Here is a 13,814-nt window from a genome sequence, read left to right as displayed (position 1 = left end):
AGGCGTGCCTCCTTGCTGGAGCTGTGAGGCTTCGGGTAAAATGAGGGTAAAACTATTGGTTCGTTAAGATGGAATTCTGAAGAAACTTTTGGAACAAAGGCTGGGTGCAGCCGTAAGGTTACCGCCTCCTTTGAGAATACTGTGCAGGGCGGCGTTGCCATAACTGCTGCAAGCTCACTCACCCTGCGAGCTGACGTAATTGCAAGGAGGAAGGTTGTTTTTATTGTAAGGAGACGTAGGGGAACCGTGGCTAATGGTTCAAAAGGTGGACCCGTGAGCGTGCTGAGCACCAGGTCCAGGTTCCACGATGGCGGAAGCGGTTTCTGAGGGGGGTACAGGTTTACCAACCCCTTCAAGAACCTGGTAACGATAAAATGGGCAAATACCGTGGGCCCCTCCTCTGTATGCTGAAAGGCTGATATAGCGGTGAGGTGGACTTTTAGTGAGGATAAGGAAAGTCCGCCCCTCTTGAGGTCCAATAAGTATTCAAGTATTACTGGTATAGGAACGTCAAGGGGAGCTAACTGCTTGGCAGAACACCAGGCTGTGAATCGAGTCCATTTCTGCTTATAAGTCTTCCTGGTGGAGGTCCTTCGGCTACTTTCCAGGACTTGTTGTACTCCCTCCGTGCATGTACTTTCTAAGGAGCTGAGCCATGGATTAGCCATGCTTGTAGGCGCAGGCTCTGAGGGTTCGGGTGCACTATGGACCCCTGGGCCTGCGTGAGTAGGTCCGGCGCCACCGGTAGGGGGAGCGGTGGGCAGTCTGACATGCGCAGAAGCAAGGGAAACCATTGCTGCCGATCCCACATTGGGACTACTAGTATCATGCAAGCTCTCTCCCTTCTGGCTTTCTGCAAGACCTTGTGGATAAGCGCTGCGGGGGGGAACGCGTAAAGTAGGGGGCCCTTCCATGGAATCATGAATGCGTCCCCCAGGGACCCCTGCCCCACTCCTGCCCTGGAGCAGTACTGGGGACACTTCTTGTTGTGCTGGGTGGCAAACAGATTGATCTGGGGAAACCCCCATGTATGAAAGATCAGTCATAGCAGATCGGCGCGGATCTGCCATTCGTGCGTGAGTGCGAAGCGCCTGCTCAGCTGATCTGCTTTCACGTTGTGAGCGCCCGGCAAGTACGAGGCTTTCAACGTAATGTTGTTGGCGATGCACCAGTTCCACAGTCGGACTGCTTCCGCACATAGGACACGGGATCGGGCTCCTCCTTGCCGATTTATGTAAAACATAGTGGAGGTATTGTCTGTATTGATCCCAACTACTTTGCCACATATGTGGTCTCGGAAATGCTTGCAGGTGTTGAACACTGCTCTGAGCTCCAGTATGTTTATGTGCAGTGACTGTTCCACAGGGGACCATAGCCCTTGCGTCACCTTGTCGCCGATGTGCGCTCCCCATCCTATGTGGGAGGCGTCGGTAGTAAGAAAAATAGAAATTTGTGGTTGGTGAAAGGACACTCCTGCTAGCAAGTTCTTGGGGTTTACCCACCATGCCAGGGATCTGCGCACCTCTGTCGTGGGCGACACTACCCTGTGAACAGTGTGGGATGCCGGTTTGTAGATACTCGCCAGCCAATGCTGCAGGCTTCGCATGTGCAATCTGGCATTCTGTACCACAAATGTTGCTGCCGCCATATGGCCCAGCAGCTGTAAGCACGTTAAGACCGGCACCGTGGGGCTGTATGTAATGACTTGCACCAGCGAACTGATGGCGCGAAAGCGGGCGTCGGGTAGGTACACCCTTGCTGTGATAGAGTTTATGCGTGCCCCTATGAACTCTATGTCCTGTGTGGGATCGGTCTTTGACTTTGCGAGGTTGATGACTAGGCCCAGCGAAGAAAACGTGTCCGCTGTGACGCGTATCATGTGTAGGACCTCTGCCTTCGAGGCCCCTTTCAGTAGGCAGTCGTCCAGGTATGGAAATATGAATACCCCCTGTCTGTGCAGGTAGGCTGACACCACTGCCAAGGTTTTGGTAACGACTCTGGGGGCCGAGGAGAGGCCGAACGGAAGAACCCTGTTCCTTGCCGACCATGAAGCGGAGGAAGCGCCTGTGTGCCGGGTGGATTGTTATATGAAAGTAAGTATCTTGTAAGTCGAGGGCTGCAAACCAATCTCCATCGTCCAGTGCCGTGAGTATGGAGGCGACTGTAATCATCCGAAACCGTTGCTTGCGCAAGTAGCGGTTGAGGCCCCGAAGATCTAACATGGGCCTCCAGCTTCCTGTTTTCTTCTCTGTGAGCAAGTAGCGTGAATAAAAACCTTTCCCCTGGAATTGTTCCGGCACTCTTTCCACCGCCCCTATGAACATAAGGTGGTCCACCTCCTGTTTGAGCCTCGCCTTGTGGGCAGCATCCCAGAGGTGGGGCCTGGAGGGAGGCTTCGTCGGTGGGAGTGACTGGAAGGGGATCGCGTAACCCGTGGCTATGATCTCCAGCACCCATTTGTCTGTGGTGATCTTTTGCCATTGGGAGTGAAACGGTCTGAGGCGATGATGGAACATGAGCTGAGAGTGGCATTGCGCGATGGTAGTGATAGTGCAGCCCTCTACATGCCCGTCAAACTTGTTGCCTTTGGGCCTGTCCCAAGGGTGTGCGGCTTTGTTGGGAACGTCGCCTGGGAGTTCTGTACTGTTGCTGCTGTTGATGTCGCCCTTGGTCGTAGCCCCGTTGATACTGCGCACGCTGTGGTTGGTACGGGTAGCATCTTTGCTGAGGGTAATATTTTTTCTTCCTATATGGAGGGGTATAAATACTCAGGGTTCTAAGTGTAGCTCTCGAGTCCTTACTGGAGTGGAGGACCGAGTCGGTTGAGTCTGCAAACAGCTTTTGCGTGTCAAAGGGAAGATCCACGATCTTTGCCTGTAGATCCCTCGGGATGCCTGATGTCTGGAGCCAGGATTCTCTACGCATGACCACTGTTGTAGCCGTTGAGCGTGCCGCCGTATCTGCCACATCCAGGACGATCTGGACTCCCATCCTCGAAGCTGCGTAGCCCTCTTGCACAATTGCCTTTAACACCGGCTTCTTATCTTCCGGAAGTGAATCCATGAGAGAAGTAAGCCTGGAGTAATTATCGAAGTTATGGTTCACTAGGTGTGCCGCATAATTTGCCATTCTCAATAGCAGGGTGGAAGAGGAATATACCTTCCTGCCAAACAGCTCTAGCTTCTTGGCATCTTTGTCCAATCCCCCCGATTTGTACTGAGAAGTCTTTGACCTCTGCTGGGACGATTCGACCACCAGTGAGTTCGGTTGTGGGTGACTGAAGAGGAACTCCATGCCCTTTGCCGGGACAAAGTACTTCTTATCCGTTCTTTTGTTCATAGGCAGAACAGAGGCCGGAGTCTGCCATATGATAGTGGCTGACTCCATAATGGCTTCGTCCAGCAGGATAGCAATTTTGGATGAAGCCGGGGGTCTCAAATTTTTCAGGAGTTTGTGATGTTTCTCCTGCACTTCTGCCGTTTGAATGCCTTGCGTGAAAGCCACCCTTTTAAACAGCTCCTGAAACTGTTTAAGGTCATCCGGGGGAGCGACATCCCTGGGGGCCATGGCCTCATCTGGGGAGGATGAGGAGGAACCACTAAGGTAAACCTCCCTCGAACTCTCAGGTTCCTGCGGCTGATGGTATACCTGCTCGATGGAGGATTGCGAAGGAAAGTCTCGGGATTCTAAAATTAACTCCCCTTGAGATAACTGAGTTTCCATCCCCGCCCGGGAGTGTCCACGGGGGTATTGGCTGGCCGGGGGGGACCTGCCCCTGGGCGTAGGCCTGGGGTGTCTGTGTCCAGCATGATAGGAACGACCATGGCAGTATGGGCACGGGTCCAAGGACAGAGACCTGGACCACTCTTGGGGTGTGTACCCCCGATGTCTGGGAGAGCGAGACCTCCATGATGACACAGATAGCGGTGACACTGGTTTGTGATAGTACTCCAGTGGATCCAATCCCAGAAAGGGTGAAGGTGGCCCAAGCCATGGTGACATTGGTTGGAGGAACAGAGAAGGAGGTTCTGGATAGGCCGGTGGAGACCCAGGCCTTTTGGGCGGCGTGTGTAGCACAGGGGGAGAGCTTGTTGTTAGCAGCAGTGCAGCCCTGTGCAGAGAAGGGCTGCGGTGCCGGGTTTTTGTTCTTGCCTTTCCCCTCCCCTGCAGGGCTGGCACCGCCCCCTTCTGCGCTGGGGATCTCAGCCCTGCTGTAGGCGCTGCGCTCTGCCTGCTCGGCTGCGGTGCCGCGCGGATAACGTCCTCCGGTGCCTGCGGGCTCCGTGCCTGCTGGCCCTGCACCGTTGGTGCCGCGGGGGTCGGTGCTGCCTGTGGTGGTGCCGCCGGTTCCTGCGCTGGCCTGGCCACCGCTCTAGGCGCTGCGCGTGCTGGCTATTTTGTAATCAGAGGCTCAGCCTCTGCCACGTGCGCTGCCGCGGTGCCGCTTGCCTGAGTATGTGGCTGGGGGCTGTGTGCTCCGCCCGTCCCGCTCGCTGAGACTGCCAGCAGGGATCGAGCTGGGGAGAGCTTCCTCCGTTTTTGCACCGAGGGGGTCAGAGAAGCTGCCTTCCTTTTGTGGAACCCAGAGGGCCCTTCTGATTGCCTCTCCGGCACGTTTGGCTGGAGGGCGTTATCAAACAAGAGCATTTTAGCCGCGTCTACACGTGCATGCTACTTCGAAGTAGCGGCGCCAACTTCCAAATAGTGCCCGTCATGGCTACACGTGTTGGGTGCTATTTCGAAGTTAACATCGACGTTAGGCGGCGAGACGTTGAAGTCGCTAACCCCATGAGGGGATGGGAATAGCGCCCTACTTCGACGTTCAACGTCGAAGTAGGGAACATGTAGTCATTGCTCATCCCGCAACATCGAAATAGCGGGGTCCTCCATGGCGGCCATCAGCTGAGAGGTTGCGAGACGCTCTCTCCAGCCCCTGAGCTCAATGGTGGCCGCGTGGAGTGGCCCCTTAAAGCTCCCCGCCCCCTGCCTTCTTGTGCAGGAAGCTGAGAGAGCGTGCAGGCAGCAGCAGTAACACGCGGCTAGCCTGCACGCTCCTCTGCAGCCACAAGAGCCCCCCAGTGCTGTGATGGCCGCCCCCCGACCCCCCCCAAGGGGAGCCAGGGCTCACAGCCCAGCAGCCAGGCGGGGAAGCAGCAGCGGGGCCCCTCCTGGACGGAGGCCGAGCTTCGGGACCTGCTGGGGCTCTGGAGCGAGGAGGAGGTGCTCCAGGTAATGGGGAGCAATAGGCGGAATGTAGATGCGTTCGCTCGGCTGGCCGAGGGCCTGGCCGCCCAGGGTCACCCTGCCCGCACTCCGGATCATGTCCGGAGTAAAGTGAAGGAGCTGCGGCAGGGTTACGCCCGGGATGCGGCTGGCCGATCTGGGGCCGCCCCCGTCACTTGCCCTTTTTACAGGGAGCTCAGGGCCATCCTGGGCCCCCGGCACACCTCCTCCCCTCCGGCCACTCTTGATACCAGCCAAGGAGCCCCAGCAGGCCCCGGAGGCGGAGTCCGCCCCGGAGCAAGCCCCGCACCCCGGGGGCCTCCCCAGGAGCCCACCCCCGGGGCACCGGAGCAGGAGGAGGAGGAGGAGAGGAACTCCTCCTCCAGTGACGCCGGCCTCCACATCATCCTCCCATCCAGGAGCTCCAGCCAGGCATCCGCCCCCCGGGTGTCCCCTGACCGTGGGAGTGGACCGTCAGGTATGTACCCCCCCGGTGCACACACCCGGGGTTGAGGGGCGGGGGTAATAGATATGGCCAGGGCCCTCCACATGCCCAGATGACCATGGCCCCAAGGACAGCAGTGGCATGTCCCTCACAGGAGTGCATCAGCCCCTGCCCCCCCCAGCACGACAGTGCCATGCCCTATCCCCGGGGCTGGGGGGAGCGGAACCTCTAGGGTCCCCCGGGGGGAGGGGGTCGGACACCCAGCAGCAGCAGCAGCAGCATGTGATGGAGTGGGGGGGAGTGCAAATGCGAGACTCAGGCTAGATATGAGAAACAAGCTGAATAGCTCCCAGTGGCTAAGGATGATCCTGGGGCTACAACTGGCAGGTTACACCTCTGCCCTGAACAAAGAGGAGGGAGGAGCCGAGCTGGGTTTGAATCGGGGGCGGCAGTTAGAGGCTAGGGGAAGGGAGAGCTAGAAGGCAGCCAGCCTGAGGAGGGGGAAAGCTACACCCCAGAGGGGCACCCCTCGGGGTCTTCTCCCCAGGACGGGTTGGAAGGACCGTCTCTGACTGCTGTACTGTCGCTTCTGTGAGAAACTGGGCATCTGTTGCCTAATAAACCTCCTGTCGTACCTGCTGAGTGAGAGTCACTCCTGCCAGCGGACGGGGTGCAGTGCAGGGGGACCCCAGAACCCCATCACAGCAGCATCTCCCGGGGACGGGGAACCTGCAGCAGAGGGGTGGGGGGACAAGGACCACGGCTCGGGGCCCACACTAACGGCTGTCTCCACTCTTCTTCCCCCTCTCCTGTGTTCCGCAGCTGCACCACCGGAAGGACCGGAGAGCGCCGGCGAGGCGTCAGTGGTCCCGGAAAACCCTCCGGGGCCATCACTCCAGGCCAGCCCCTCGGTGGAGCACCGACCGGCCCCACGGCGGGGAAGACGGCAGACGCAGTACCACCAGCCGACGCCAACGGACCCCCAGCTGCTGGCCCTCCACCATCGGCAGCTGAAGGTTGCCGAGCAGAGGCTGTGGGTGGAGGAACGCCGCCTCCACCTGCAGGAGCGGGCACTGGCCTGGCGCCAGGAGGCATGGGGGCCTACATGCGGACCCTCAACCGCATTGCGGACTCTCTGGCCCCCCAGGCCACGCCGGTCGCCGCAGCGCCCGCCCTGCCTGCTCCACCCGCTGCTCCAGCCGCTACGCCGTCCGCCGTCGCACCGCCACCCACCACTGAGGGCCATTCTGCCGAGGGGGACCTGGGGCCAGCTGACACTCGCTGGCTGTATCTCCCAGTCTGCCCGGCCCCCAGCCAGCCCCAGCCACGGCTGCGGCCGAGGCGGGGATCCTGCCACCCACCTCCAGCGCTGGACTGTAGGGGCGTGGGGCCCAGGATGTGGCCCCCCCTCCCCCTTTGTATCTATTCCCCCCAGTTTATTGTTCTTTTCTTGTAAATAGTTTGCATTTGTGACCCATTACTGTGCTGATCCTTACCCCCCCATGTAAATAGTTCTCCCCTTCCTTGTCTTCCCCTTTCATGTTATCCCGATTTTTATAATGTATATATATTTATCAGTTTGATTTCCCCTGTACATAGTTCGTCTTGTTCAGAATATTTATGATAATAATAATAATAATAATAAGAGTTGTAGTAAAGAGGTTTGATTTGACAAACAACTGTCTGTTTTTATTTTTACAAGAAAAGTCAGGGGGTGTGCTCTTGGCTGCTCTGTGGTGTGGGTGTAGGGGCAGGGAGTGTTGTGGAGGATGCGGGGGGTGCAGTGGGGGGCCTGCCAGCGTTCACCCCGTGGCCTCATCGAACTGGGCCCGCAGGGCCTCCCGGACCCGGGTCCCTTCGGGGTCCACCTGGCGACTGGGGGCAGCGGGTGGCTGCACATCGGCCCTGCCGGCCTCCACAGCCCAGCCCTGAAAGAAGGCCTCCCCCTTGCTCTCCACCAGGTTGTGTAGGGCGCTGCATGCACCCACAATCTGGGGGATGTTGGTGCGGCCCGCATCAAGGCGGGTGAGGAGACACATCCAGCGCCCTTTGAGGCGCCCAAATGTGCACTCCACCACCTGGCGTGCGTGGTTCAGGTGCTGGTTGAAGCGCTCCTGGCCGGCAGACAGATGGCCCGTGTATGGGTGCATGAGCCAGGGCCAGAGGGTGTATGCCACATCTGCGATGACGCAGAGGGGCATGGTGGTGTCCCCCACAGGGATCTCCCGCTGGGGCATGTAGGTCCCCGCCTCCAGCCGGCAGCACAGGCCCGAGTTCCGGAATACCCAGGCGTTGTGGGTGCTGCCAGGCCAGCCCACATAAATGTCCAGGAAACGGCCCCGGCTGTCCACCAAGGCCTGGAGGACCACAGAATGGTAGCCCTTCCAGTTTATGTAGCGTCCTCCACTGTGTTCCGGGGCGCGGATGGGGATGTGAGTCCCATCCAGAGCCCCGAAGCAATTGGGGAAGCCCAGGGTGGCAAACCCCGCGATGGCGGCATCCAGGTTCCCAAGCCTCACGAGCCTCTGGAGGAGCAGGGTGTTGATGGCACGGACGACCTGCAGGGGAAGCACATGGGAGAGCACCAATGAGGGGTGTGCAGGGTGTGTGTGGCCCTCCCCTCCCCTGCCAGGGCTGCCTCTCCACCCTCCCCCCGTGGGTCCTCTTACCTCCATGAGGACAGCCCCGACGGTGGCCTTGCCGACACCAAACTGCTGGCCCACGGATCGGTAGCTGTCTGGAGTGGCCAGCTTCCAGACAGCGATGCCGACCTGTTTCTCGACGCTGAGGGTATGCCGCATGGCAGTGTCCTGGTGCCTGAGTGTGGGGGTGAGCCACTGGCATAGCTCCAGAAATGTCTGCCGGCTCATGCGAAAGTTCTGGAGCGAGCGGTCGTCGTCCCAGTCTCCGAGCACCAGCCACTCCCACCAGTCAGTGCTGGTGGGGTAGCTCCACAGCCGCCGGCGTGTGCGGCGGGGGGGGCGGCGGGGTGCTGCAGGGTTGGGGGTTGAGTCCTCCTCCCCTGCAGGCAGCTCCTCCTCTGTGGCAAGGAGGTGCTCAGCTGCCTCCTGCATGGCATTGAGCAGGGCGAGCACTGCTCCTGCAGGGGCGGCTGTGTGAACCTCTGGCTGCTGCTGCTGCTGCTGCTGCCGCTGCTGGAGGTCCATGACTGCATTGCTCGAGGTGTGCGTGCCTATGGCTCTGCAGACTGCGTGCTGTGCAGGCTGAGTGTGTCTGGGAGGGGCCCTTTAAGGGAGCGGCTAGCTGTTGCCCCGGAAGCGCTAGTCCGCCCTGTGACCCTGTCTGCAGCTGTTCCTGGCACCCTTATTTTGATGTGTGCTACTTTGGCGTGTAGACATTCCCTCGCAGCGCCTATTTCGATGTGGTGCTGCGCAACGTCAACGTTGAACGTCGACGTTGCCAGCCCTGGAGGACGTGTAGACATTATTCATCGAAATAGCCTATTTCGATGTCGCTACATCGAAATAAGCTACTTCGATGTAGCATTCACGTGTAGACGTAGCTTTTAAGACACATTTCTCTGTCTTTCCTTGCCGTGGCTGTGAGCATAGCACAGTGGAAACACTTCTGGGTAACGTGTGATTCCCCCAGGCATCGGATGCATTCACTATGCCCATCGGAGGCCGGCATAGCTTCACAGCAGGACTCACACTTTTTAAAGCCTGAAGAAGCCATCTCGGTGAGTCTTTTACTGTTAATAGGGTACTTAGCACCTTATCCATGCCTGTTTACCCGAATCGCGGACCCCGGCCTGCAGGGCAGTGGGCGGCCTACTGGCCTTCACGTCCACCCTTCTTCTCCGCTCCTCTCTCTCCTTTTTTTTTTTTTTTAATATTCTCTTTGTCCTCTCTCTCTTTTTTTTTTTTTTTTAAAAAAAAAAGAAACAACAATTTGCACGTAGAAACACTGTCTTTTCTGACTCTGGCCGTAGCCTGAGCGGATTCCGTCTGCAGCCGATGGCGGTTGAGAAGGAGCTGGTGGGGACCGGATCGCGCACGTTGCCGGGGATGCGCAAGGGAGCGGCGCATGCTGGCGCATGCGCGATCCAGGAGAAACTGCTGGAAGAATTCCGATCTGCGGAGCCGGGTGAGCCTGACACCTATTGTGGAGCACCCACGGGGACACTTGATGAAGAACCAAAAATTCTTTCTGTCTTCATACATTCTTCTCAAATTAAAGAAACATTCTGGGCCCCTGCATTATTTTCAGAGATCAAATTTTGGCAATGATGGGAGGTGGACTGGATGGCCAGCTGAGAATACATGTGCTGCACCCGATTTGGCAATATAATGCATGTGGAAACCAAACAATTCTTTCTTGTAATTTTGAGTTTCTTCTGCATTATTTCCAATGGATCAACATATTTTCAGGGACTGGGAGGGGAATGATGAAAATGCAATCGGGGACTATGATGTCAATATCAGTGAGCAGATGCAGAATGCTACAGGGATGAGGGAACTTTGGGATAGCTTCCCACAATGCACTACTGCAACAGTTGATGTTAGCCAATATGTGTGTGACTCGACTTTGTGGGGAGCAAGGTGTGAAATGAGGATGCTCAAAATCGAACTTATAAATTCCAAAATTAGAAGATCAGTATAAATACATTTGAACTTATCTCGTAGTGTAGATGCAGCCTCAGTCTAGCTTTTAATGTAGTCCTCTTGCTAGCCTTGAATGTAGCTTCGCTTTCAGCCTAGCTTCCTGCTGTTTTACATGTGATGCTGCCAATTTGTGTTTTAAGAGTTATAAAGCTTTTGCTCTTTGACTGTCAAAATCTACTGTCATTATAGAATTATTGTCTGACCCCCGCATTACCAGATCCCACCCCAGTTTTCCATAACTGTGCAAAAATCTAAAAATCCCCCTTAAAAATAAACATAAATGTCTGTCTAAATTATAAAAAAAAACCCAAAAAAAATGGAATTCTGCCGAGTCAGGACATGAAGCTAAAATTACTCATTATTCAAGGCCAGGAGATACCAAGCTCTATGTATAGAAATTATGTTGAATCTAGGACCCAGTCTTCCTTTTGTGGGGTCAGACTGGACTTTTCGGAGGCTGAATCCCATATCTGAGAGTGAAAGCAGAAGCATTTTTGTTCAGGTTGATTTTTTTAAAGCAAGTAGGGGGGTGGAAGCTGCTCTAAAATGCACAAGTTCAAACTATGTACTTCCTGTTTTGTCCATTATTATCAGCAAGAGAGATGCTGAAATAATAACTTAGATAAAACTACTGAACATGAGTGAATGAACTACAGTTGAGCACATCACTCATCATGGTACTGTCTCTCCTTTATTAACAGGACTAGGAAGTAGTGAAAAATTAATTACTGGCAGTCAAAGAAACATGCAACTACAAGTGTGAACAGAGAATTGCTATTTTATATAGTTACTCTCCTCAGCGTAAGAGAATGGTACTCACCCTGTGCTGTAACTGAAGTTCTCTGAGATGTGTAACTGAGGTTCTTTGAGATTGGAGGTGCACTAGCACCCCCTGCACCTGAGACTGGACATCTTCAGTAGCATCAAGAACAACGAGAATTCCTGTACCACCTTATAGACTAACAGATGCCACAGGACTTCGTGTTGTTCTCAAAGCTACCGACTAACATGGCTACCTCTCTGATACTTATCTTCAGTATCAGTGTCTGTTTGGTCACACATGCTGTCCTCTTTGTCTTGCACTGCTTATATAGCGCTTTGTGGTCCATCTGCCCTCAGTGCTCTAAAGCAGAATCTACATTTGAACTCCAAAGTGGAGGAGGATGGATAGTGGAACACCCATAGCTGTACACATATTAAAGAACCTCAGTTTGCTCACTCAGTGCACTCTCTTCTCTTTCTCTTTGAGGAGTGTCCCTCGAAGTGCTGCACTATAGATGACTAAGAAGCAGTGTCTCTAGATGGAAGACTGAAGCTTGGGAGTGACCTCTGCAAAGGATGATGGGACAGTGCTTCCTAGTGGGGCATCTGATGCCATGTTCAACTAAAAGCGTCTGTGCATGCTCAAGTGGCATTGGTATATTGTTTAGAAAGGCAAATGAGGTGGCCAGCAAATGCGTGGAATACATTTGAGTTCCAAGTGTTGCAGTTACAGTTTATATAATTGGTAGCAAAGGTTGCTGAATTCTGAGTTCTATTTGGTCCACGAAAGATATTTTGCTACAGCTGATCCCTTTGCTCTTTCACCTATAAAGGGGAATAATCCTGACAATTATCTGAAAGGTTTAATGCTGTCAAGATAAAAGAATAATGGTCATCTGACATCCAGGGTGTTTTACTGTGCCTTCATATTGGTTTGCCCTGTGGTTTTTGGAAGAAGGAGGGAAAGTGGAGAGATCGATTTACATGGAAAGAAGGGAAGGATTTTAGGTGTGGTCTTTGTGAAAAATTATGTATAGTTAGAAAACGCTTAGTTTTGTCCTGATTGCAGACAACTGAACTAGAAGGGCTCTTGTGGTCTCTTCCAGTCCTACAAATCTATGATTCTATAAGCCTGGACCATTTCTTCTCTCAAAACAAATCTGTCCCTGAGCACTTCCTTCATGTGAGCATAAGGCAAGATTATAGGCAGTGAGTTCTAAGGACCCACAGCGTTCCGAGAACCAGATCCAGGAAAGTTAAAGTGTTGGGTATTTCTCCAACTCCCCCTGCTGCCTCGAGTGATTTAAAATTGCCCAGGGGCCCCCACTGCCACTACTGGCAGTGCAGTGGGACTAGAGCAGCTTCCAGCTGCTTGCTCTGCACAGCTACCAACATGTGTGTCCCTCAGCTCTGGCAGGGGTGTCTCCACATGCTGCCCATGCCACATGTGTCCCTGCAGACAGTGGGAAGCTGTGGAGGTTGTCTGTGGGCAGCAGCTCATGAAGACCCCCCTCCCCAGTATCCTTCGCCTAGGAACTGCTGCCAGGGGGTGGTGCCCCCAGTAAGCACCACACTCCCACCCACCCCTTCCCACAGCATGCAATCCCCAACCATTCCCTCACCCCATCCACTCTCAAACTCCTTTCCAGAGCCTGCACTCCTACCCCATCACAGAGCCTGCAACCCAGACCCACTTCCACACCCACATTCCCTCCCCAAGCCTGCACATCTATCAACAGAAACAAATGAACATTTAATTATAATTCTCAGGATATGGAAACACACAGGATGTGTCTACACTACCTCCCTATTTCGAAGGGAGCATGGTAAGTAGGGTGTTGGCAGTTTATTAATGAAATGCTGCGCTGCATATGCAGCACTTCAGTAAGCAAATTCCCCCCTGCAACTTGGAAGTAGGGAGGTAGTGTAGACAAGACCACAATATCTTAAAAAGAGGCATTGGGAAACTTGTTTCATTTCATAACTCAACCTATTAGACACTTTTAAATATATATATAAAAAAAAGAAACATGCAACCAATAAACCATTTACAAGAGGAACCAATATTACAGGGCTCGACATGCTTATAATAGTGGTACACATCTTATGTGTATTATGTGTGAGCACATCTCTCTGACTTCCTTTAACCCTGAAGCTCTTTTACATTTAGAGACAAACACTGAAGATGATTAAAGTCAGTCAGTTGTTCCACTGCCCTCTGTATTAATGAAAATGTACAAAACAAAGCAGCTTTCTGAGAAAACAGAGAAATAAAACTACAGAGTAATTACCTTTTAATGGTAACTGACAATTTTTCAGAGTAGACTCCTTCTGGCACTGGTTCATACGTAGCCTCTACTATCTGCAAAATAAATAGTTGAAAGTGAAGAAAATAAAAATATTCCATTATACATGTGGAAGACTGTGCGATTGTTTTTCCTTGGAACAACATGACAGACATTATATCACCAGTATAAGTTCACAAAGAAACCGTGGCACATATCTGCTAATGCAGAACTTGCCTTGTTATCAGATAAACAGATTAATATATTAAGTAACTGTAGATGATTAGCTCTCCTTTATGGCCAACGCAGGAGAGGGAGAATAAGGGTAGAAACTAATGAAAGGAGTGGAAGGCAGGCAGTTTGTAGCACTGACTCGCTTTCTGAAGAATAAAACAAGCAGTTCTGTAGCACTTTAAAAACTAACTATTATTTATTAGGTGATGAGCTTTCGTGGGCAGACCCACTTCTTCAGCT

At 53.7% G+C, this 13,814-nt stretch overlaps 1 protein-coding gene across 7 annotated transcripts in view; it reads right to left on the bottom strand.

Moving 5' to 3' along the window:
- The window catches only part of NEK10 (NIMA related kinase 10), a 244,257-nt gene that overhangs the window by 94,249 nt on the left and 136,194 nt on the right, over window positions 1-13,814 (bottom strand). For all 7 annotated transcript variants that reach the window (XM_074984426.1, XM_074984427.1, XM_074984430.1 and 4 more), the window contains one exon: window positions 13,347-13,417. In XM_074984426.1, the coding sequence (XP_074840527.1) occupies window positions 13,347-13,417 (71 nt within the window). The remainder of the gene's footprint in view (window positions 1-13,346; window positions 13,418-13,814) is intronic.

Source organism: Carettochelys insculpta, chromosome 2 (genome assembly GCF_033958435.1).
Source record: "Carettochelys insculpta isolate YL-2023 chromosome 2, ASM3395843v1, whole genome shotgun sequence".
Taxonomy (NCBI): domain Eukaryota; kingdom Metazoa; phylum Chordata; order Testudines; family Carettochelyidae; genus Carettochelys; species Carettochelys insculpta.
The sequence above is the reverse complement of the archived record's forward strand: the minus strand, read 5'-3'. Positions and strand labels throughout refer to the sequence as shown.